The 27,207-nt window shown below is 53.7% G+C and overlaps 1 protein-coding gene across 2 annotated transcripts in view; it reads left to right on the top strand.

Moving 5' to 3' along the window:
• The first annotated feature begins 2,247 nt into the window (after positions 1–2,247).
• SEMA7A (semaphorin 7A (JohnMiltonHagen blood group)) overlaps positions 2,248–27,207 on the top strand; it is a 79,889-nt gene continuing 54,929 nt past the window's right edge. Inside the window, exons 1-5 of one of the 2 annotated variants that reach the window (XM_075582614.1) lie at positions 2,248–2,345; positions 4,804–4,891; positions 11,981–12,103; positions 12,981–13,123; positions 16,215–16,393. In XM_075582614.1, the coding sequence (XP_075438729.1) occupies positions 12,034–12,103; positions 12,981–13,123; positions 16,215–16,393 (392 nt within the window). In that variant the 5' untranslated portion in view covers positions 2,248–2,345; positions 4,804–4,891; positions 11,981–12,033. Of the gene's footprint in view, positions 2,346–4,803; positions 4,892–11,187; positions 11,543–11,980; positions 12,104–12,980; positions 13,124–16,214; positions 16,394–27,207 lie in introns of those variants that run through there. The other variant, XM_075582615.1, reaches the window with a different exon arrangement.

Raw genomic sequence — 27,207 nt, forward strand, 5'->3', positions numbered from 1 at the left:
CACCCAGCGCTCTCACACTGCCCCCCCCGCCCACCCAGCGCTCTCACACTGCCCCCCCGCCCACCCAGCGCTCTCACACTGCCCCCCCAGCGCTTTCACACTGCCCCCCGCCCACCCAGCGCTCTCACACTGCCCCCCCGCCCACCCAGCGCTCTCACACTCCCCCCCCACCCACCCAGCGCTCTCACACTGCCCACCCCACCCACCCAGCGCTCTCACACTGCCCACCCAGCGCTCTCACACTGCCCCCCCGCCCCACTCCAGCGCTCTCACACTGCCCCCCCGCCCACCCAGCGCTCTCACACTGCCCCCCCCGCCCACCCAGCGCTCTCACACTGCCCCCCCCCGCCCACCCAGCGCTCTCACACTGCCCCCCCCGCCCACCCAGCGCTCTCACACTGCCCCCCCCCCGCCCACCCAGCGCTCTCACACTGCCCCCCACCCACCCAGCGCTCTCACACTGCCCCCCACCCCAGCGCTCTCACACTGCCCCCCACCCAGCGCTCTCACACTGCCCCCCCACCCAGCGCTCTCCACACTGCCCCCCCACCCACCCAGCGCTCTCACACTGCTCTCCCACCCACCCAGCGCTCTCACACTGCCCCCCACACCACCCAGCGCTCTCACACTGCCCCCCCGCCCACCCAGCGCTCTCACACTGCCCCCCCCCCCCACCCAGCGCTCTCACACTGCCCCCCCCACACCCAGCGCTCTCACACTGCCCCCCCCGCCCACCCAGCGCTCTCACACTGCCCCCCCCGCCCACCCAGCGCCTCTCACACTGCCGCCCCCGCCCACCCCAGCGCTCTCACACTGCCCCCCTCGGCCCACCCAGCGCTCTCACACTGCCCCCCTGCCCACCCAGCGCTCTCACACTGCCCCCCCCGCCCACCCAGCGCTCTCACACTGCCCCCCCCGCCCACCCAGCGCTCTCACACTGCCCCCCCCGCCCACCCAGCGCCCTCACACTGCCCCCCCGCCCACCCAGCGCTCTCACACTGACCCCCCGCCCACCCAGCGCTCTCACACTGCCCCCCCGCCCACCCAGCGCTCTCACACTGCCCCCCCGCCCACCCAGCGCTCTCACACTGCCCCCCCCGCCCCACCCCAGCGCTCTCACACTGCCCCCCCCCCCGCCCACCCAGCGCTCTCACACTGCCCCCCCCCCCGCCCACCCAGCGCTCTCACACTGCCCCCCCCCAGCGCTTTCACACTGCACCCCCCAGCGCTCTCACACTCTCCCCCCCCGCCCACCCAGCGCTCTCACACTGCCCCGCCCACCCAGCGCTCTCACACTGCCCCCACCGCCCACCCAGCGCTCTCACACTCCCCCCCCACCCACCCAGCGCTCTCACACTGCCCCCCCGCCCACCCAGCGCTCTCACACTGCCCCCCCCCCACACCCAGCACTCTCACATTGCCCCCCCGCCCACCCAGCGCTCTCACACTGCCCCCCCGCCACCCAGCGCTCTCACACTGCTCCCCCCCACACCAGCACTCTCACACTGCCCCCCCGCCCACCCAGCGCCCTCACACTGCCCCCCCACACCCAGCGCTGTCACACTGCCCCCCCCCCCCCACACCAGCGCTCTCACACTGCCCCCCCCCCACACCCAGAGCTCTCACACTGCCCCCCCCCCACACACCCAGCACTCTCACACTGCCCCCCCCGCCCAACCAGCGACCTCACACTGCCCCCCCACACCCAGCGCTGTCACACTGCCCCCCCCCCACACCCAGCGCTCTCACACTGCCCCCCCCCACACCCAGCGCTCTCACACTGCCCCCCCCCCCACACCCAGCACTCTCACACTGCCCCCCCCCACACCCAGCACTCTCACATTGCCCCCCCCCACACCCAGCACTCTCACACTGCCCCCCCACACCCAGCGCTCTCACACTGCCCCCCCACACCCAGCGCTCTCACACTGCCCCCCCGCACCCAGCGCTCTCACACTGCCCCCCCCCCCACACCCAGCGCTCTCACACTGCACCCCCACACCCAGCGCTCTCACACTTTCCCCCCCCCCACCCAGCACTCTCACACTGCTCCCCCCCCCCACACCCAGCGCTCTCACACTGCCCCCCCCCCCACACCCAGCGCTCTCACACTGCCCCCCCCCACACCCAGCGCTCTCACACTGCCCCCCCCCACACCCAGCGCTCTCACACTGCTCCCCCCCCCCCCCAGCGCTCTCACACTGCCCCCCCCCCCAGCGCTCTCGCACACTGCCCCCTATTTTTGCAGCAATACTGTATGAATGATGTGACCGTTGTGGAGAAGTTTGAAGAGAAACTCCTGGTCTGTGGGACAAACGCGCGCACCCCCGGCCTGCTGGGACCTGGTGGGTAGGAACCCGCCCCCTCTGGGAAGGGTTAATGCAGCGATGCTCTGCGGGTCTCTGGTGGGACAGAGGTTAATGTAGCGATGCTCTGCGGGTCTCTGGTGGGACAGGGGTTAATGCAGCTCTGCTCTGCGGGTCTCTGGTGGGACAGGGGTTAATGGAGCGACGCTCTGCGGGTCTCTGGTGGGACAGGGGTTAATGGAGCAATACTCTGCGGGTCTCTGGTGGGACAGGGGCTAATGGAGCGATGCTCTGCGGGTCTCTGGTGGGACAGGGGCTAATGGAGCGATGCTCTGCGGGTCTCTGGTGGGACAGGGGCTAATGCAGCGATGCTCTGCGGGTCTCTGGTGGGACAGGGGCTAATGGAGCAATACTCTGCGGGTCTCTGGTGGGACAGGGGCTAATGGAGCGACGCTCTGCGGGTCTCTGGTGGGACAGGGGTTAATGGAGCGATGCTCTGCGGGTCTCTGGTGGGACAGGGGTTAATGGAGCGTTGCTCTGCAGGTCTGGTGGGACAGGGGTTAATGGAGCGATGTTCTGCAGGTCTCTGGTGGGACAGGGGTTAATGGAGCGATGCTCTGCGGGTCTCTGGTGGGACAGGGGTTAATGGAGCGACGCTCTGCGGGTCTCTGGTGGGACAGGGGTTAATGGAGCGATGCTCTGCGGGTCTCTGGTGGGACAGGGGTTAATGGAGCGATGCTCTGCAGGTCTCTGGTGGGACAGGGGTTAATGGAGCGATGCTCTGCAGGTCTCTGGTGGGACAGGGGTTAATGGAGCGACGCTCTGCAGGTCCCTGGTAGGAGGGCCGTTAATAGAGTGACGCTCTGCAAGTCTCTGGTGGGACAGGGGCTAATGCAGCGATGCTCTGTGGGTCTCTGGTGGGACAGGGGTTAATGGAGCAACGCTCTGCGGGTCTCTGGTGGGACGGGTTAATGGAGCGACGCTCTGCGGGTCTCTGGTGGGACAGGGGCTAATGCAGCGATGCTCTGCGGGTCTCTGGTGGTACAGGGGTTAATGGAGCGACGGTCTGCGGGTCTCTGGTGGGACAGGGGTTAATGGAGCGATGCTCTGCAGGTGTTTTTTTTTAATAACTTTAATTTTATTGGTTTTTGAGGTGACACCGAAACAGGCAAAAGCATCTGGTAAATTTTTACCATAACAATGTACCAATATTAATCACATATCTCATAAAATCCAAGGGAAATGGGGGGGAGGGAAAGACAGGAGGGAAAGGGTGTGGGGGGGGAGGTGGTGTGGCACGCGTCTGACCCCCGACCCAGGTCCGGTTTTATCTGTAATTTCTAACTCCTACCAGCTCAATGGAGCTGGCGTCGTGTTCTTATCCCCTCGGGTACGGCCTCTGGTTCCCGCCTCAGGTACGGCCTCTGGTTCCCGCCTCAGGTACGGCCTCTGGTTCCCGCCTCAGGTACGGCCTCTGGTTCCCGCCTTAGGTACGGCCTCTGGTTCCCGCCTTAGGTATGGCCTCTGGTTCCCGCCTCAGGTACGGCCTCTGGTTCCCGCCTCAGGTACGGCCTCTGGTTCCCGCCTCAGGTACGGCCTCTGGTTCCCGCCTCAGGTACGGCCTCTGGTTCCCGCCTCAGGTACGGCCTCTGGTTCCCGCCTTAGGTACGGCCTCTGGTTCCCGCCTTAGGTACGGCCTCTGGTTCCCGCCTCAGGCCTCCATCAAGGGCGAACGCATCTATTACTATCAAAGCCATATGGTGTCCCTCTCAACCCCAGGGATGTCCTTCTGGGCCAGCCATGGCGTCCAGGTTTTTAGGAACATTTTGCCAGTGTCATTAACTAAGCTCTTTAATTTTTCCATCTGGCACACAAACCAGATTCTGTTCCTGATCTTGGGAATTGATGGAATTTTGGGCTGTTCCCATAATGCTGCGATCTCGCACCGCGTCGCTGTTGCAAAATGTGCAACTAGTTTATTGCCGGTTTTGCCCAGACCCGGTGTTGTTCAAGAGGAACAGCCACGGGTCTAAGGGTATTGTGAGTTGATGATGCTCTGGAGCCAATCTCTAATCTTCCACCATAGCGGGCTAATCCGCGGGCAAGACCACAGCATGTGTAACAGGTCAGCTGTTCCTCCGCACCGTCTGGGGCACAGCGGGGAGTACCCTGGTACAAATTTAGATCATTTCATGGGGGTAAAATACCATCGCATTCAAACTTTATATGCGTTCTCCCTTAATGTCGTGCAGATAGAACTCTTAGTCACCGCCGTTACTATTTTGGCCCACTTCTCTTCTTCCAAAACTTCCCCCATCTTCCCATTGCGCCATGAAACCGAGCTTCTGTTTTATCTTTTCCCCCCGAACCGATCACCTCTCTGTAAATCTGCGATATGAGTCCTCTGGTATCGGTCTCAACTAGACAGAGCTTTTCAAATGTGGTTAGCGGGGTGCAGGTGGTTTTTTATAGCTCTTTCCTGTTTTCTTCTCTGTAGGAAGGTGACGAGTTCCACAAACTGAATCTGGACAGCCGCCCCATCTCCCCCCATATCCCTGGGGTCAACTTTAACACCCTAATTACAGGTGAGTCCCAAGCGCATATAACTACTTCATATAAGACCTTATATTACTCCATATAACTACTCCATATAATGCCTCCTATTACCCCATATACATAGTTACATAGTTACATAGTAGATGAGGTTGAAAAAAGACTTCCGTCCATCAAGTTCAATCTATGCCAAATTTAGACAAAAGATACTTTATCCTATATCTATACTTATTGATCCAGAGGAAGGCAAACAAAAAACCCCATTAAGGGGAAAAATTAATTCCTTCCTGACTCCAAGAATTGGCAATCGGATTAATCCCTGGATCAACATCCTTCCCATGTATACTTATTTGGTATATCCCTGTATATCTTTCCCATCTAAAAAGATGTCCAACCTTTTTTTGAACAAATCTATTGTATCTGCCATCACAGTCTCCATGGGTAATGAATTCCACATTTTAACTGCCCTTACTGTAAAGAACCATTTCCTTTGTTGCTGGTGAAATTTCCTTTCCTCCAACCTTAAGGGATGGCCCGAGTCCTTTGTACTGCCCGTGGGATGAATAGTTCTTTTGAAAGCTCCTTGTATTGTCCCTGAATATATTTGTATATAGTTATCATATCCCCTCATAGACACCTCTTGTCTAATGTAAATAAATCTAATTTAGCTAGCCTCTCCTCATAAGTTAGAATGTCCATCCCCTTTATTAATTTGGTGGCTCTTCTCTGCACTCTCTCTAGTTCCATAATGTCTTTTCTTAGGATTGGTGCCCAAAATTGTACTCCATATTCAAGGTGTGGTCTTACTAATGCTTTGTAAAGGGGCATAATTATGTTTACTTCCCTTCCATCCATTGCCCGTTTGATGCAAGATAAGATCTTGTTTGCCTTTGCAGCTACTGCATGACATTGGGCACTATTGCTAAGCCTGCTGTCTACAAGCACTCCTAAATCCTTCTCCATACAGTAACCCCTCTCTATAACTCCTCTTATTACCCCATATAACTGCTCTCTATAACTCCTCTTATTACCCCATATAACTGCTCCCTACAACTCCTCCTTTTACCCCATATAACCTCTCCCTATAACTCCTCCTTTTACCCCATATAACCGTTCCCTATAACTCCTCCTATTGTCCCATATCACCCTTCCCTATAACTCCTACTATTACCCCATATAACCGCTCTGTATAACTCCTCCTATTACCCCATATAACCCCTTCTTTTAACTTTTATTACTCTATATAGTATAACCGCGCTCCCTATAACTCCTGCGCCTGGCTGGAAAATCTGGTGGAATAGTTGTGGAGATAGAGGACCACTCCACTGGGTGGAATCTATGACAGCTGAGAAAATGTACCTCCAGCTTCTCTGGACATTGGCGATAATTGCTATAACATAGCTTTTCCGCCTGCTTTGACATCATGGTGATTTTTTTCCGGCCTGTTAGACATAGTCACTCCTTTGTTGGTATATGCCAACATGATGGCGTTGTCTGAGAATATATATGGATCGGACAATGGTTTATGAAATCTTGAAGGTGGTTATCTAGGCTATTAAAAGCTTTCAGAATGGGTCCTAATCTTTCAAGCTACAGTTAGTTGCTGTATTGTAATGCTGTTACAAATAGATACCGATAACAGTTCCTCTTTTACAGTTTTAATGTGTATCCGGCACAGCTGACACTCCGTCTGTCATGTTGTCTAACTCTTCCTTAGAGGAAGTGTGGACAAAGTGAACGTATTGTATGTCTTTATTTATATAGCGCCATTAATGTACATAGCGCTTCACAGCAGTAATACACGTGACAATCATATAAATAACAAATAATATAAATAACAGACCATGGGAATAAGTGCTTCAGACATAAAAATAACATTTCGAAAGAGGAGTCCCTGGTCCGATTAGCTTACAATCTAATTGGTAGGTAGGAAGAACGTACAGAGACAGTGGGAGGGCATTCTGGTAAGTGCATCTGCAGGGGGCCAAGCTTGATGTATCATGCGTATACTATTAGCCACGGAGCTACTCATATACTTCTTTAAGCAGGTGTGTTTTAAGGTGTGTCTTAAAGGTGGATAGAGAGGGTGCTAGTCGGATATTGAGGGGAAGGGTATTCCAGAGGTACTGGGCAGTCAGAAAGGTTTAAGGCGTGAGAGGGCTTTAGATACAAAGGTGGTAGAGAGAAGACATCCTTGAGAAGAACACAAGAGTTGGGATGGTGCATAGCGAGAAATTAGGGCTGAGATGTAAGGAGGGGCAGAGGAGGTATAGTGAGATATTAGGGTGAGATGTAAGGAGGGGCAGAGGAGGTATAGTGAGATATTAGGGCTGAGATGTAAGGAGGGGCAGAAGAGTGTAGTGAGATATTAGGGTGAGATGTAAGGAGGGGCAGAGAGTGTAGTGAGAAATTAGGGCTGAGATGTAAGGACGGGCAGAAGAGTGTAAAGCTTTAAAAGTGAGGAGGAGAATTGAGTGTGAGATACGGGATTTGATCGGAAGCCAGGAGAGGGATTTCAGCAGGGGAGATGCTGAGCCAGATCTAGGAAAGAGGAGAGTGATTCTGGCAGCAGCGTTTAGGATAGATTGTAGGGGAGACAGGTGAGAGGCAGGAAGGCCGGTGTCATGGGAGACCAAACTTTTTAACACCTTACTATCTGGATCCTTTGATTGAACAAGCATGAGATAAAATAAATTGTCATTTATTCCCACAAGAAACACACACAGCTTAATTTACAAAATAAGACAAATAACACTTACTGGGATGGGGCAAAACGAAATAAAAATGTCCACAGAACGAAATCCACAGAAATCAAGTCTCTAGGCAGGAATTCCCACACGTGGGGTTGCTGCACAAAAAGAGCCGTGTAACAGTCCTTGGCTAGGGGCGCTGTCGGCAACCCCTGTTTCTCCACCAAAAGTAATATTTTTGTTCCCCCAATGCAGAATTAGTTAGCAAATCCTTAGTCCTTACAAATACTGGAAGCTGGATACAAATCTTAAGTTGCAATGAAATAGTCTCTGTACCGCCCGCTGTAGCTTAGATGAATCAGATGGAACTTCTTACAAGATGGAACTCTTAGATGGAACTCTCCTGACTGGCTGTGCCGGACTTTTTAAAAACACCATAAGCCTATCTGTATCATGTGCAGCCAATCTTTTGCAAGGGAACCAATCATCCCACCTATAGCCAGGTTCTGCCAGGTTCTTCTTAGCCTAGTGTAAAAAACAAGAGAATGGGACATCGCTCAAACCATAATATCAAAATAATGTATAGAAAGCCTGATGCACAGGGAAAAGGGGCAATATTATAGTGAAAGAGAGTGACAGAGGTCACCAAAGTCCCCTATTAGTTGCAACCACGGCAAAAACAAATTGCACAACTAAAAGATACAAATATCCTCAGTATGGACTCAAAGTCCCAGATGAAATGAAGTAATTACTTGAGGATACAATATCCACAGATAGACTAATGTCTAAAAGAAAAATAAACATAATCCATAAAGGACCATATGTCCACAGAAAATGTCTAATGGCCTAAAGTATAACATTGACATCCACTATTAAAATCCAAAAAATAAAAAAACTTTAATAAACCATTTATAACGCCGAAAAGCAAGTGACATAAAAACAAAAACAAATTGCGATGTTAAAATACCCCTGTAGGGGAGCGGGTGGGAGAGGGGTAGCAACCAATATAGTAAGGAATACCAGATCAATAGTAATTAGTAATATAAATATATTAGTAATTACAAACCTGGATAGAACTCAGCAGGGACATAGAGACAGGTCTACTGGGGTGACAGCACTTCGTCAGGGGCTTAGAGAAAAGGTATTGGTGGATATATGGAGGGAACTGCACCCTGGAGAACGAGGTTACACATTCTACTCACACCCACATGACGGCTACAGTAGGACCGATTACTTTTTTGTATCCAATAGACTGGTCCCACAGATCTCCTACACGGGAATCCATGATATTTCATGGTCAGATCATGCACCAATTGAGCTGAGGTGCTCTCAAATTAAGCTGGCCAGCCCGGGCACAAAGTGGAAACTCAATGAATCCTTACTTAAGACCCCAGAGGTAGCACAAAAAATTAAGGAGGAGATAGCACAATTTTTCAAGGCAAACACAGGCAGTGTGGAGTCCCATGTTAGTCTATTAATTAAAAAAAAAAAGAAAACAATAAACAAAGCCTAGCTCCTCTGGAGCGCTAACTCACTTCTTGGACCCTGACTACGGCTGGAAGGCAAAGCCCCTTTATCAAGAACCATATTACACATTACTGTGCTAGGCAAGTAAGGTTTACCTGCTTCAGCACAGTCTCTCTCTCTCCTCTTGGGATCGGGGAAAAGAGTCCATCTGTGGTTTTGTGGCTTTGTTTAGTGCGTGTAGCCCTATAATTCTGGTCTCTGCGGCAGGTGCATCTTTGTTTTTGTTGCTCAGGTTTGTTTGCAAGACTGTATGCAGGCAAAAATCACAAAAAAAATTCACAGGCAGTCTCCGGGGCCCCTTTTAACTTCAAGGGCCACCTCTCATCCCCACTTCTGACACCATATGTAAGAGACGTGTGCAGAGGTACGCAATAGAGACTGGTTTTAAGGTGAAATTAAATAAGGCTTTTATTGCGCCTGCTTCTTTAACACAAGAAAATCATCAACGTATGCAAATAAGGGGTCAAACAAAGCTTCTGTTCCACTTGGGAGTATTTCTAGTTAAACATATGCAGTCCACAACTCCCTTTAGATTAGCATGTTTCCCAGCCCCAATCATATATTTTGATATGTGCAGATATACAACAGTCTTAGAAAGTAAAGTCTTATCTGTCTCTCTGGTAGCTGTAGGGGGGAATCCTTCTCTGCTCTCCTGGTGTAGCCTTTTTGTCCTAAGGCTAAGGCCCCGCTCCCAGAGTCAGCGCACCTGCGCTGCTGACAGGCGGTGCGCTGAGATACACAGACCGCGATCTGCGGTCTGTAGGGAGCGGGAGCCGGAGCTGGAGGTGGGCGGGAGGTGGGAGGTTTGATCGGGAGGTGGGCGGGAGGTGGGAGGTTTGATCGGGAGGTGGGCGGGAGGTGGGAGGTTTGACAGGGAGGGGGGGCGTGGCTTGAGCGGAGGGACCCGCTACTCTCCCCCCCCCCTCCCTCCACGGACTCGGGCTGGAGCTGGAAGGTAAGTTTAAACACACACACGCAGGCACTCATTCATACACGCGCACACACACACACGCGCACACACACACACAGGCAGGCACTCACGCACTCATACACACACACGCGCGCGCACACACAGGCAGGCACTCAAGCACTCATACACACACACACACACAGACAGAGGCAGGTACTCGGGCACACACACACACAGACAGGCACGCACGCACTCAGACACACACACAGAGAAAGGCACTCACCTGCTTTCACTCCACACTCCTCCCCGCTCCCCGAAGCCTCTCCTCCTCCCGCAGCCTCCCCTCCCCATTGGCTCACAGCCACACACGTCACGCGTCAAAGCTAGAAAACACCATTCTCTGGTGTCTCCAGCGGCTGACGCGCTACAGCGTGTAGTGCTCTGTGCAGCCAGTGGGGACCGGGACCGGCTCGCGAGGATTCCCCTGCTGGTGGGGAACTCGCGACCCACCGCCCGCGCCAACGAGCGCAGCGGGACCGAGGCCTTAGGCACATTCAGCTTTCAGGTTTTAGAAGTGTTCTCCCCCTTGTTGTCTTGTTGTCTGGCTGTCAGTATACAGCTGCTCAAGACCTCTCTGTCCCTTCCTGTTTCAGCCCACGTGTGTGCTCAGGAGTCTCTCCTTCCTGTCTCAGGAGGAGCCATTTCTCTAACAAACCTCCAATCAGCCAGGTGCTGGTCAATTAACCAGCACACTGCTGGATTAGAGGCAAGTTTTCTGAACAGGGATAAGTCCCCTGTTACACACCCCTAATGTGTCAATCACATACATGTGTCCTAGAATGGCCCGGGGGGGTTCGGGAGAGAGTTCTGTGTTTCTGCCGCCGGGCCCCTCCTCTGCCGCCGGGCCCCTCCTCTGCCGCCGGGCCCCATCTCTGCCGCCGGGCCCCATCTCTGCCGCCGGGCCCTTCCTCTGCCGCCGGGCCCTTCCTCTGCCGCCGGGCCCCTCCTCTGCCGCCGGGCCCCATCTCTGCTGCCGGGCCCCATCTCTGCCGCCGGGCCCCTCCTCTGCCGCCGTGCCCCATCTCTGCCGCCGGGCCCCATCTCTGCCGCAGAGCCTCTACTCTGCCGCCGGGCCCCTCCCCTGCCGCCGGGCCTACAGGTTCTGAGGGGCCACTTCCCGTCCTCCCCGATCCACAAACCACTCACATAACCACTGCCCCACTGCTCAACAACGCTTCCGCCCCTTGCTCAGCAACCCCCGGGCCCAGGACAAGACTCGGCCTTGTACGGGGCACGTTATCGGCAGCCCTGCCATGTCCTGGGAGTCACCGTTGGTCTCTGGTTTTACAGATAACATTTCCTTGTTCGTTCGCTGCGAACTGTAACTTCAAGATAGAAATAGTGAAGCGAAAGAAGAAGTTAACCCAGGGGCGGCCAACGCCAGTCCTCAAGGGCCACCAACAGGTCACGTTTTCAGGATATCCCTGCTTCAGCACAGGTGGCTCAATCAGTGGCTCATTCGTTGGTAAATGCCAGTCCTCAAGGGCCACCAACAGGTCAGGTTTGCAGGATATCCCTGCCTCAGTACGAGTGGCTCAGTCTTCGACTATTCTTCTCTTCCTCTCTCCCCCACCCCCACTCTCTCCCTTTATCCTTCTCTTCCTCTCTCCTCCCCTCTTCTCCACCCCCCCTTTCCCTCTCCCTATTCCTCCGTCTCAGTATCTCCCTCCCTCTCCATCTCGCTTTCTCCATCCTTCCCCTCTTTCCCTCTGTCTCTCTCCCCCACGTTTCCTCTCCGTCCCCCTCTCTCTCTACTGCTCTTTCTCTCCCTCTCTCCTTCTCCCTCTCCTTCCTCCGATTTTCTCCCTGCCTCTCTTCTCCTTCTCCCCTTCTCTTGCCTCTCTTATCCCCCTCCCCCCCATCTTCTCCCTCATCTCTCTCCCTCACTCTTTCCTCCCCCCCACCCTCTAATTCTCTCTCTCTATGTATCTCAGGGAATCAAATATATTCGACGGTGATCAAGCTATCAAACAACGCGAACGCGAACATGCCGACAATCAGAAAAGTCTACGGCAGTGACCCCTTCTTATACACAGGGGAAAGACTCATAGCAAAGAGTGAGTGAGGGGGGGGGGACAGAGAGGGGAGAGCGAGAGAGGGGGGAGCGAGAGAGGGGAGAGCGAGAGAGGGGAGAGCGAGAGAGGGGGGCAAATAGTGGGGAGGAGGGAGTGGGGGGAGAGAGAAGGGGAGAGAGAAGGGAAGAGAGAAGGGAAGAGAGAAGGGGAGAGAGAAGGGGATGAGGGAGAGGAGAGTGAGAGAGGGCGAGAGGAGAGGGGAGAGCGAGAGAGTGGAAGAGTGGGGAGGGCAAGAGGGGAGAGTGGGGAGCGAGAGAGTGGGGAGAGGGTAGAGTGGGGAGAGGTTAGAATGGGGAGAGCGAGAGAGTGGGGAGAGGGTAGAGTGGGGAGAGCAAGAGAGGGTAAAGAGGAAGAGAGGGGAAGAGAGGGGGGAGAGTGGGAGTGGGGAGGAGGAGAGATTGGGAGGGGATAGAGGGAAGGAAAGTGGATAGGGAGCAAGGGAGGAATGGAGAAAAATAGTGGGAAAGAGTGAGGGAGAGTGGGAGAGAGGAAGGGAGGGCGGAATTGGAAGGAGGGATAGAGAGATGGGAGAAAGGAGGGTGAGAGAGATAGAGAGGTATGGGGCATAAGAGGGTTAAGAAAGGGGTTAAAGAGGGGGTAGAGAGGGAGTGGAGAGGAGAAAAGAAGGATGAGGAGAGAGAAAGATGAGGGGAGCAGAGAAAAAAAGAGAGGGAGGGAGAGGGGTATACAGGGGAATGGGGGGGATAGGTTAATGAAAGCGTCTTACCATGCAATAGCCCCCCTCCTCTTCCATTACCCCCTCCCCTTACCTTTCCCCCTCCTCTCCTACCCTCTTCTCCCTCCTCCTCCCTCTCCCCCCCTTCCCTCTCCCCCCCCATTATTCACCCCCCCCTCTTAGACCCACACTATGTGAAGTCCCTGGTGGTGGAGAAAGAGGACCGAGACCAGGAGAAGATTCTGCTCTTCTTCAGAGAAGATAACGTGGACCCCGAAGCTGCCAGAACTGAGCCCAGAGTGTCCATGCTGGCCCAACTGTGTAAGGTGAGGCGAGGAGGGGGGCGAGTGAATGGTGAGAGGAAGCTAGGGAAGTTGTTAAATGGTGGGGAGGGGGATAGAAGGGGGAGGAGTTGAGGGAGGGGGAGAGAAGTTATATGAGGCAAAAGTAGGAGTTATAGAGAAGGGTTACATAAAATAGTAATTTATTCTCTTTTTTTTTTTATAACTTCAAGTTTATTGGAAGATTTTCAATATAAATAGCATCGCAATACAAATAACACGAACATTCACAGTATTACAGTCATGTACGATACTGCTACATTTTCCTTCTGGAGCCCTAAGTGTTCATGCGTTGAACATGATATCTCTAAAACCAGTTGGGATATTTATGTATTTTAAACTTGGGGGGACAACACATAGAAAAGAAAAAAAAGAAAAAGGGTAAATTAAGGTGGGAAGGAGGGAAGGGGGGGGGGGGCGTGGGCACGCAGCACTGCCATTTTCCCATAGGTGGCTGGTAGATGTACTCTACACGATTGTTTGCCGACTTCCAGGGCCACCCAAGGTGTTCACGTGGTGTGTCCTCAACTAGGTCTCGTTGTCCGTTCCGCTTACTTTGTACGAGAATGCACTTGGAATAATCACTGCTATATTGTGGCTACCTCAACCCCTGGGATGTCTGTCTGTTCCAGCCAAGGCGTCCAGACTTTTAGATATTTTTCGCCAGTGTCATTGACCAGACTCGTCAATTTCTCCATCTGGCATATGTACCATAATCGATTTCGAATCTTTGGGATATTTGGGATCTCTGGTTGTTTCCACATAGCTGCGATCTCGCACCTTGTTGCTGTTGCAAAATGTGCAACTAGTTTATTACCTGCTTTTGAAAGACCCTTCCATGGTCTGTTCAATAGGAACAGCCACGGATCAGGGGGAATTGCGAGGTCAAAAATCCTCCGGAGCCAATGTCTAATCTCATCCCACAGGTGTGAGATCCGAGGGCAAGACCACAGCATGTGTAACAGGTCCGCCGATTCTCCGCACTGTTTGGGACACAGCGGGGAGTATCCTGTGACAAACCTTGATAATTTTAGTGGGGTGAGATACCACCTCATCAATACTTTATATGCATTCTCCTTCAAAGTAGTGCATATGGAGCTCTTAGCAGTAGCCTCTAAAATAGCCGTCCATTCGTCCTCCTCCAGTTCCTCCCCTAAGTCTGTTTCCCAACTAATTTGGTACGTCAGTTTCTGTCGTTGCTGTGAGCTCCCAGAACCGACCACTTCTCTATAGATCTGCGATGTAAGTCCCTGCGTGTCTGTTTTCGTCAGACAGAGCTTTTCAAATGTGGTTAGTGGCGGGAAGGGGGAGTTTTTGGTGAAGAACGCTCTGGCCTGGAGGTAGCGGAAAAATTCGGAGTGTGGGACGTTTTTTTCAGATCGGATTTGTTCGAATGATTTAACTTTGTTTGGTATACCCTCCAGGTCCTTTAACCTAAGATATCCGTATCTTTTCCAAGGCCCTGCGGCATTTGCCACTAGTCCCGGTGCAAAGTCAGGGTTGCCCCATAAAGGGGCCATCCTAGAGCGCCTTGAGGTCAGGGTATGTTTATATTTCGTGGTCTCCCATACCGACAGTGAGTTGGCCACCGAGGAGAGCGGCCGTTCAGCCCATTTAATAGCTGTTTTGGGTAACCAGAGCAAATTCTCTATCTCTAATGGGGCACAAGCCCTCTTTTCCAGATCCACCCATCTTTTCAGATCAGGGTTGGTCTGCCATTGTGTGAGTTGACACAATTGCGCCGCTTTGTAATAAGAGACCAGGCAAGGTACCGCTAGGCCTCCTGTCCGCGTGGTTTTTCTCATAATTGTCTTATTTACTCTCGGTTTTTTCCCTCCCCAGATAAATTCGGAGATATCAGACTGAAGTGAGAGTATATCTCCAGGGCCAGATGGGTTTTCGGGGCAGTATTATAAGGTGTTCGCTGAGAACTTAGCCCCATGGCTGCTCCGAATGTATAATGCTGTATTAGCAGGAGCCCCGTTCCCGGAGCAGATGCTTCAGGCGTCAATCTCAGTTATCTATAAACCTGGGAAAGATCCGCAGGACTGTAAAAGTTATAGACCAATCTCCCTAATTAATAGGGATGTTAAAATATACGCCAAACTACTGGCCAATAGATTAAGTCTTATCCTGCCCAGACTCATACATCCAGATCAAGTCGGCTTTATAATGGGTAGACAAGCTGCGGACAACACCCGACGAATCATTGATCTGCTAGAAATAGCCACTAATCAGAAATTAAACATTATGATGTTGAGTCTGGATGCCGAAAAAGCGTTCGACAGGATAGACTGGCCATACTTAAAACAGACGCTTGGGGCATTCGGCTTTGGGGAAAGGGTGAGTGGTGCGATAATGTCGCTATACTCGGGCCCCGCAGCCAAGGTCATACACCAGGGTTTCCCCTCTAATCTATTTCAAATTAAAAGCGGCACACGACAGGGGTGCCCGTTATCCCCCCTGTTATTCGCCCTATGTATGGAACCCTTGGCTGCGCAAATCCGTAACAACCCGGATATTTCAGGGATTACGGTGCATTCACAGTCACATAAGATTGCCCTGTATGCAGACGATATACTGCTGCTGATCTCCAAGCCTCTAACCTCCCTGCCGAACCTATTTGACCTGTTAGATAAATTTAATAGAATATCAGGATTCAAAATCAACCAAACCAAATCAGAGGCCCTAAATACTAGCCTCCCAAAGGAAACTGAAAAGCTACGGAGTCTGAACTTTAATTTCAATTGGCAACCAAAACATATTAAATACCTAGGGGTCTACATCACCAAAAATTACAGGGACATCTATGAGGCTAATTACCCCAAGCTAATCAAGACACTAACAGCAGATTTAAAAAAATGGATGCCCTACAAGATCTCCTGGATAGGTAGGATACATAGTGTAAAGATGAATCTCCTCCCCCGTATCCTATATTTGTTTCAGACTCTACCAGTGCCACTTAGACTGAAGGATATACTCTCACTTCAGTCTGATATCTCCGAATTTATTCTCTTTTAACCTCTCCCCTCTGTCCCTATTAATTCTCTCCCCTCCCCCCCTCCGCCCCCCACAGGGGGATGCCGGATCTGCCAGCTCGGATGGATACTACCAGTTCAGCACGGCCCTAAAGTCCCGCTTGATGTGTGGATACCCTCGGGCGGGGCAGTATTACCCCCACCTGCAGGACATCTTCCTCCTGAGGGGCAGGACCGGTGACCAGAGCCAGGTGTATGGGCTATTCACCAACTCATGGTGAGACCCCAAATATACGTACACCCTATACCTAACCCTACACTTTGTACATTACTCTTACCCTTATACAGCACCCTGATACACCGCACTGACCCTAATACATCGCGCTGACCCTAATACATCACGCGCTGACCCTAATACATCACGCGCTGACCCTGATACATCGCGCTGACCCTAATACATCGCGCTGACCCTAATACATCACGTGCTGACCCTGATACATCGCGCTGACCCTAATACATCGCGCTGACCCTAATACATCGCGCTGACCCTAATACATCGCGCTGACCCTAATACATCGCGCTGACCCTAATACATCGCGCTGACCCTAATACATCGCGCTGACCCTGATACATCGCGCTGACCCTGATACATCGCGCTGACCCTGATACATCATGCGCTGACCCTGATACATCTCGCTGACCCTGATACATCACGCTGACCCTGACACATCGCGCTGACCCTGACACATCGCGCTGACCCTAATACATTGCGCTGACCCTAATACATCGCGCTGACCCTAATACATCCCCCGCTGACCCTAATACATCGTGCGCTGACCCTAATACATCGCGCGCTGACCCTTATAGATCGTGCTGACCCTAATACATCATGCTGACCCTAATACATCGTGCTGACCCTAATACATCGTGCTGACCCTAATACATCGTGCTGACCCTAATACATCGTGCTGACCCTAATACATCGTGCTGACCCTAATACATCATACTGACCCTGATACATCGCGCTGACCCTAATACATCACGCGCTGACCCTGATACATCGCGCTGACCCTGATACATCGCGCTGACCCTAATACATCGCGCTGACCCTAATACATCGCGCTGACCCTAATACATCGCGCTGACCCTGATACATCTCGCTGACCCTGATACATCTCGCTGACCCTGATACATCTCGCTGACACTGATACATCGCGCTAACCCTGACACATCGCGCTGACCCTGACACATCGCGCTGACCCTGACACATCGCGCTGACCCTGACACATCGCGCTGACCCTGACACATCGCGCTGACCCTGACACATCGCGCTGACCCTAATACATCGCGCTGACCCTGATACATCGCGCTGACCCTAATACATCGCGCTGACCCTAATACATCACGCGCTGACCCTGATACATCGCGCTGACCCTAATACATAGCGCTGACCCTGATACATCGCGCTGACCCTGATACATCGCGCTGACCCTAATACATCGCGCTGACCCTAATACATCGCGCACTGACCCTAATACATCGCGCTGACCCTAATACATAGCGCTGACCCTAATACATCCCGCGCTGACCCTAATACATCCCGCGCTGACCCTGATACATCGCGCTGACCCTGATACATCCCCCGATGACCCTAATACATCGCGCGCTGACCCTAATATATCGCACGCTGACCCTTATAGATCGTGCTGACCCTAATACATCGTGCTGACCCTAATACATCGTGCTGACCCTAATGCATCGCGCTGACCCTGATACATCGCGCTGACCCTGATACATCGCGCTGACCCTGATACATCGCGCTGACCCTAATACATCACGCGCTGACCCTGATACATCGCGCTGACCGTAATACATCCCGCGCTGACCCTGATACATCGCGCTGACCCTAATACATCACGCGCTGACCCTGATACATCGCGCTGACCCTAATACATCCCGCGCTGACCCTGATACATCGCGCTGACCCTAATACATCCCGCGCTGACCCTGATACATCGCGCTGACCCTAATACATCACGCGCTGACCCTGATACATCGCGCTGACCCTAATACATCGCGCTGACCCTGATACATCGCGCTGACCCTAATACATCGCGCAGACCCTAATACATCGCGCTGACCCTGGTACATCGCGCTGACCCTAATACATCGCGCTGACCCTAATACATCGCGCTGACCCTAATACATCGCGCTGACCCTAATACATCGCGCTGACCCTGATACATCGCGCTGACCCTAATACATCGCGCTGACCCTGATACATCGCGCTGATCCTGATACATCGCGCTGACCCTGATACATCGCGCTGACCCTAATACATCGCACTGACCCTATAACATCGCGCTGACCCTGATACATCGCGCTGACCCTAATACATCCCGCGCTGACCCTGATACATCGCGCTGACCCTGATACATCGCGCTGACCCTGATACATCGTGCTGACCCTTATACATCGCACTGACCCTGATACATCACGCTGACCCTGATACATCCCGCGCTGACCCATATACATCGCGCACTGACCCTGATACATCGCGCTGACCCTAATACATCGCGCTGACCCTATAACATCGCGCTGACCCTGATACATCGCGCTGACCCTAATACATCGCGCTGACCCTAATACATCGCGCTGACCCTAATACATCCCGCGCTGACCCATGTACATCCCGCGCTGACCCTGATACATCGCGCTGACCCTGATACATCGCGCTGACCCTGATACATCGCGCTGACCCTGATACATCGCGCTGACCCTGATACATCGCGCGCTGACCCTGATACATCGCGCTGACCCTAATACATCACGCGCTGACCCTAATACATCGCGCTGATCCTGATACATCGCGCTGATCCTGATACATCGCGCTGATCCTGATACATCGCGCTGATCCTGATACATCGCGCTGACCCTAATACATCGCGCTGACCCTAATACATCGCGCTGACCCTGATACATTGCGCTGACCCTGATACATCCCGCGCTGACCCTGATACATCCCGCGCTGACCCTGATACATCCCGCGCTGACCCTGATATATCGCGCTGACCCTGATATATCGCGCTGACCCTGATACATCGCGCTGATCCTGATACATCGCGCTGACCCTAATACATCCCGCGCTGACCCTAATACATCCCGCGCTGACCCTGATATATCGCGCTGACCCTAATACATCGCGCTGACCCTGATACATCGCGCTGACCCTGATATATGTCGCTGACCCTGATATATCGCGCTGACCCTGATACATCGCGCTGATCCTGATACATCGCGCTGACCCTGATACATCGCGCTGACCCTGATACATCGCGCTGACCCTAATACATCGCGCTGACCCTGATACATCGCGCGCTGACCCTGATACATCACGCGCTGACCCTGATACATCGCGCTGACCCTGATACATCGCGCTGACCCTGATACATCGCACTGACCCTGATACATCGCGCTGACCCTGATACATCGCGCTGACCCTAATACATCCCGCGCTGACCCTGATACATCGCGCTGACCCTGATACATCGCGCTGACCCTGATACATCACGCTGACCCTTATACATCGCACTGACCCTGATACATCACGCTGACCCTAATACATCCCGCGCTGACCCATATACATCGCGCACTGACCCTGATACATCGCGCTGACCCTAATACATCGCGCTGACCCTGATACATTGCGCTGACCCTATAACATCGCGCTGACCCTGATACATCGCGCTGACCCTAATACATCGCGCTGACCCTAATACATCCCGCGCTGACCCATGTACATCCCGCGCTGACCCTGATACATCGCGCTGACCCTGATACATCGCGCGCTGACCCTGATATATCGCTCTGACCCTGATACATCGCGCTGACCCTGATACATCGCGCTGACCCTGATACATCGTGCTGATCCTGATACATCGCGCTGACCCTTATACATCGCGCTGACCCTGATACATCGCGCTGACCCTGATATATCGCGCTGACCCTGATACATCGCGCTGATCCTGATACATCGCGCTGACCCTGATACATCGCGCTGACCCTGATACATCGCGCTGACCCTGATACATCGCGCTGACCCTGATACATCGCGCTGACCCTAATACATCGCGCTGATCCTGATACATCGCGCTGACCCTGATACATCGCGCTGACCCTAATACATCCCGCTGATCCTGATACATCGCGCTGACCCTGATACATCCCGCACTGACCCTGATACATCCCGCGCTGACCCTGATACATCACGCGCTGACCCTGATACATCGCGCTGACCCTAATACATCCCGCTGATCCTGATATATCGCGCTGACCCTGATACATCGCGCTGACCCTGATATATCGCGCTGACCCTAATACATCGCGCTGACCCTGATACATCGCGCTGACCCTGATACATCGCGCTGACCCTGATACATCGCGCTGACCCTAATACATCGCGCTGACCCTAATACATCGCGCTGACCCTAATACATCGTGCGCTGACCCTAATACACCGCGCGCTGACCCTAATACATCGCGCTGACCCTGATACATCGCGCTGACCCTGATACATCGTGCTGATCCTGATACATCGCGCTGACCCTGATACATCCCGCGCTGACCCTGATATATCGCGCTGACCCTAATACATCGCGCTGACCCTGATACATCCCGCGCTGACCCTGATACATCGCGCTGATCCTGATACATCGCGCTGACCCTAATACATCACACGCTGACCCTGATACATCGCGCTGACCCTAATACATCGTGCGCTGACCCTGATACATCGCGCTGACCCTGATACATCCCGCTGATCCTGATACATCCCGCGCTGACCCTGATACATCGCGCTGACCCTGATACATCCCGCGCTGACCCTAATACATCGCGCTGACCCTGATACATCGCGCTGATCCTGATACATCGCGCTGACCCTAATACATCGCGCTGACCCTAATACATCGCGCGCTGACCCTTATACATCGCGCTGACCCTGATACATCGCGCTGACCCTAATACATCGCGCTGACCCTGATACATCGCGCTGACCCTGATACATCGCGCTGACCCTGATACATCGCGCTGACCCTAATACATCGCGCTGACCCTGATACATTGCGCTGACCCTGATACATCGCGCTGACCCTAATACATCGCGCTGACCCTGATACATCCCGCGCTGACCCTAATACATCGCGCTGACCCTGATACATCGCGCTGACCCTAATACATCGCGCTGACCCTGATACATCGCGCTGACCCTAATACATCGCGCTGACCCTGATATATCGCGCTGACCCTGATATATCGCGCTGACCCTGATACATCGCGCTGACCCTAATACATCGCGCTGACCCTAATACATCGCGCTGACCCTGATACATCGCGCTGACCCTGATACATCGCGCTGACCCTGATACATCCCGCGCTGACCCTGATACATCGCGCTGACCCTGATACATCGCGCTGACCCTAATACATCGCGCTGATCCTGATACATCGCGCTGACCCTGATATATCGCGCTGACCCTGATACATCGCGCTGACCCTAATACATCGCGCTGATCCTGATACATCGCGCTGACCCTGATATATCGCGCTGACCCTGATACATCGCGCTGACCCTGATACATCGCGCTGACCCTGATATATCGCGCTGACCCTGATACATCGCGCTGACCCTGATACATCGCGCTGACTCTAATACATCGCGCTGACCCTGATACATCGCGCTGACCCTAATACATCGCGCTGACCCTGATACATCGCGCTGACCCTAATACATCGCGCTGACCCTGATACATCGCGCTGACCCGGATACATCGCGCTGACCCTAATACATCGCGCTGACCCTGATACATCGCGCTGACCCTGATATATCGCGCTGACCCTAATACATCCCGCGCTGACCCTAATACATCACGCTGACCCTGATACATCGCGCTGACCCTGATACATCGCGCTGACCCTAATACATCGCGCTGACCCTAATACATCGCGCTGACCCTAATACATCGTGCGCTGACCCTAATACACCGCGCGCTGACCCTAATACATCGCGCTGACCCTGATACATCGCGCTGACCCTGATACATCGAGCTGATCCTGATACATCGCGCTGACCCTGATACATCCCGCGCTGACCCTGATATATCGCGCTGACCCTAATACATCGCGCTGACCCTGATACATCCCGCGCTGACCCTAATACATCGCGCTGACCCTGATACATCGCGCTGACCCTAATACATCGCGCTGACCCTGATACATCCCGCGCTGACCCTGATATATCGCGCTGACCCTGATATATCGCGCTGACCCTGATATATCGCGCTGACCCTGATACATCGCGCTGACCCTAATACATCGCGCTGACCCTAATACATCGCGCTGACCCTAATACATCGCGCTGACCCTGATATATCGCGCTGACCCTAATACATCGCGCTGACCCTGATACATCGCGCTGATCCTGATACATCGCGCTGGCCCTAAAACATCGCGCTGACCCTGATACATCCCGCGCTGACCCTGATACATCGCGCTGACCCTGATACATCGCGCTGACCCTAATACATCGCGCTGATCCTGATACATCGCGCTGACCCTGATATATCGCGCTGACCCTGATACATCGCGCTGACCCTAATACATCGCGCTGATCCTGATACATCGCGCTGACCCTGATATATCGCGCTGACCCTGATACATCGCGCTGACCCTGATACATCGCGCTGACCCTGATATATCGCGCTGACCCTAATACATCGCGCTGACCCTGATACATCGCGCTGACTCTAATACATCGCGCTGACCCTGATACATCGCGCTGACCCTAATACATCGCGCTGACCCTGATACATCGCGCTGACCCTAATACATCGCGCTGACCCTGATACATCGCGCTGACCCGGATACATCGCGCTGACCCTAATACATCGCGCTGACCCTGATACATCGCGCTGACCCTGATATATCGCGCTGACCCTAATACATCCCGCGCTGACCCTAATACATCACGCTGACCCTGATACATCGCGCTGACCCTGATACATCGCGCTGACCCTAATACATCGCGCTGACCCTGATACATCGCGCTGACCCTGATATATCGCGCTGACCCTGATACATCGCGCTGACCCTGATACATCCCGCGCTGACCCTGATACATCGCGCTGACCCTGATACATTGCGCTGACCCTAATACATCGCGCTGACCCTGATACATCCCGCGCTGACCCTAATACATCGCGCTGACCCTGATACATCGCGCTGACCCTAATACATCGCGCTGACCCTGATACATCCCGCGCTGACCCTGATATATCGCGCTGACCCTGATATATCGCGCTGACCCTGATATATCGCGCTGACCCTGATACATCGCGCTGACCCTAATACATCGCGCTGACCCTAATACATCGCGCTGACCCTAATACATCGCGCTGACCCTGATATATCGCGCTGACCCTAATACATCGCGCTGACCCTGATACATCGCGCTGATCCTGATACATCGCGCTGGCCCTAAAACATCGCGCTGACCCTGATACATCCCGCGCTGACCCTGATACATCGCGCTGACCCTGATACATCGCGCTGACCCTAATACATCGCGCTGATCCTGATACATCGCGCTGACCCTGATATATCGCGCTGACCCTGATACATCGCGCTGACCCTAATACATCGCGCTGATCCTGATACATCGCGCTGACCCTGATATATCGCGCTGACCCTGATACATCGCGCTGACCCTGATACATCGCGCTGACCCTGATATATCGCGCTGACCCTGATACATCGCGCTGACCCTGATACATCGCGCTGACTCTAATACATCGCGCTGACCCTGATACATCGCGCTGACCCTAATACATCGCGCTGACCCTGATACATCGCGCTGACCCTAATACATCGCGCTGACCCTGATACATCGCGCTGACCCGGATACATCGCGCTGACCCTAATACATCGCGCTGACCCTGATACATCGCGCTGACCCTGATATATCGCGCTGACCCTAATACATCCCGCGCTGACCCTAATACATCACGCTGACCCTGATACATCGCGCTGACCCTGATACATCGCGCTGACCCTAATACATCGCGCTGACCCTGATACATCGCGCTGACCCTGATATATCGCGCTGACCCTGATACATCGCGCTGACCCTGATACATCCCGCGCTGACCCTGATACATCGCGCTGACCCTGATACATTGCGCTGACCCTAATACATCGCGCTGACCCTGATACATCCCGCGCTGACCCTAATACATCGCGCTGACCCTGATACATCGCGCTGACCCTAATACATCGCGCTGACCCTGATACATCCCGCGCTGACCCTGATATATCGCGCTGACCCTGATATATCGCGCTGACCCTGATATATCGCGCTGACCCTGATACATCGCGCTGACCCTAATACATCGCGCTGACCCTAATACATCGCGCTGACCCTAATACATCGCGCTGACCCTGATATATCGCGCTGACCCTAATACATCGCGCTGACCCTGATACATCGCGCTGATCCTGATACATCGCGCTGGCCCTAAAACATCGCGCTGACCCTGATACATCCCGCGCTGACCCTGATACATCGCGCTGACCCTGATACATCGCGCTGACCCTAATACATCGCGCTGATCCTGATACATCGCGCTGACCCTGATATATCGCGCTGACCCTGATACATCGCGCTGACCCTAATACATCGCGCTGATCCTGATACATCGCGCTGACCCTGATATATCGCGCTGACCCTGATACATCGCGCTGACCCTGATACATCGCGCTGACCCTGATATATCGCGCTGACCCTGATACATCGCGCTGACCCTGATACATCGCGCTGACTCTAATACATCGCGCTGACCCTGATACATCGCGCTGACCCTAATACATCGCGCTGACCCTGATACATCGCGCTGACCCTAATACATCGCGCTGACCCTGATACATCGCGCTGACCCGGATACATCGCGCTGACCCTAATACATCGCGCTGACCCTAATACATCGCGCTGACCCTGATACATCGCGCTGACCCTGATATATCGCGCTGACCCTAATACATCCCGCGCTGACCCTAATACATCACGCTGACCCTGATACATCGCGCTGACCCTGATACATCCCGCGCTGACCCTAATACATCGCGCTGACCCTAATACATCCCGCGCTGACCCTAATACATCCCGCGCTGACCCTAATACATCACGCTGATCCTGATACATCGCGCTGACCCTGATACATCGCGCTGACCCTGATACATCGCGCTGACCCTGATACATCCCGCGCTGACCCTGATACATCGCGCTGACCCTAATACATCGTTCGCTGATCCTGATACATCGCGCTGACCCTGATACATCCCGCGCTGACCCTGATACATCGCGCTGACACTAATACATCGCGCTGACCCTGATACATCGCGCTGACCCTAATACATCGCGCTGACCCTATAACATTGCACTGACCCTGATACATCGCGCTGACCCTGATACATCGCGCTGACCCTAATACATCGCGCTGACCCTAATACATCGCGCTGACCCTGATACATCACGCGCTGACCCTGATACATAGCGCTGACCCTGGTACATCGCGCTGACCCTGATACATCACGCGCTGACCCTGATACATAGCGCTGACCCTGATACATCGCGCTGACCCTGATACATCGCGCTGACCCTAATACATCGCGCTGACCCTGATACATCGCGCTGACCCTAATACATCGCGCTGACCCTAATACATCGCGCTGACCCTAATACATCCCGCGCTGACCCTGATACATCGCGCTGACCCTGATATATCGCGCTGACCCTAATACATCGCGCTGACCCTGATACATCGCGCTGACCCTGATACATCGCGCTGACCCTAATACATCGCGCTGACCCTGATACATCGCGCTGACCCTGATACATCGCGCTGACTCTGATACATCGCGCTGACCCTGATATATCGCGCTGACCCTGATACATCGCGCTGACCCTGATACATCGCGCTGACCCTGATACATCGCGCTGACCCTGATACATCGCGCTGACCCTGATACATCACGCTGATCCTGATACATCGCGCTGACCCTGATACATCCCGCGCTGACCCTGATACATCGCGCTGACCCTAATACATCGTGCGCTGATCCTGATACATCGCGCTGACCCTGATACATCGCGCTGACCCTAATACATCCCGCGCTGACCCTAATACATCGCACTGATCCTAATACATCGCGCTGACCCTAATACATCCCGCGCTGACCCTGATACATCCCGCGCTGACCCTGATACATCCCGCGCTGACCCTGATACATCGCGCTGACCCTGATACATCGCGCTGACCCTGATACATCACGCGCTGACCCTGATACATCGCGCGCTGACCCTAATACATCCCGCGCTGACCCTAATACATCCCGCGCTGACCCTGATACATCCCGCGCTGACCCTGATACATCGCGCTGACCCTGATACATCGCGCTGACCCTGATACATCACGCGCTGACCCTGATACATAGCGCTGACCCTGATATATCGCGCTGACCCTAATACATCGCGCTGACCCTAATACATCGCGCTGACCCTAATACATCCCGCGCTGACCCTGATACATCGCGCTGACCCTAATACATCCCGCGCTGACCCTGATATATCGCGCTGACCCTGATACATCGCGCTGACCCTGATACATCGCGCTGACCCTGATATATCGCGCTGACCCTGATACATCGCGCTGACCCTAATACATCCCGCGCTGACCCTGATACATCGCGCTGACCCTGATACATCGCGCTGATCCTGATACATCGCGCTGACCCTGATATATCCCGCGCTGACCCTGATACATCGCGCTGACCCTAATACATCCCGCGCTGACCCTGATACATCGCGCTGACCCTGATACATCGCGCTGACCCTGATACATCGCGCTGACCCTGATATATCCCGCGCTGACCCTGATACATCGCGCTGACCCTGATACATCGCGCTGATCCTGATACATCGCGCTGACCCTGATATATCCCGCGCTGACCCTGATACATCGCGCTGACCCTGATACATCG

This window comes from Ascaphus truei, unplaced genomic scaffold (assembly GCF_040206685.1).
Source record: "Ascaphus truei isolate aAscTru1 unplaced genomic scaffold, aAscTru1.hap1 HAP1_SCAFFOLD_241, whole genome shotgun sequence".
Taxonomy (NCBI): domain Eukaryota; kingdom Metazoa; phylum Chordata; class Amphibia; order Anura; family Ascaphidae; genus Ascaphus; species Ascaphus truei.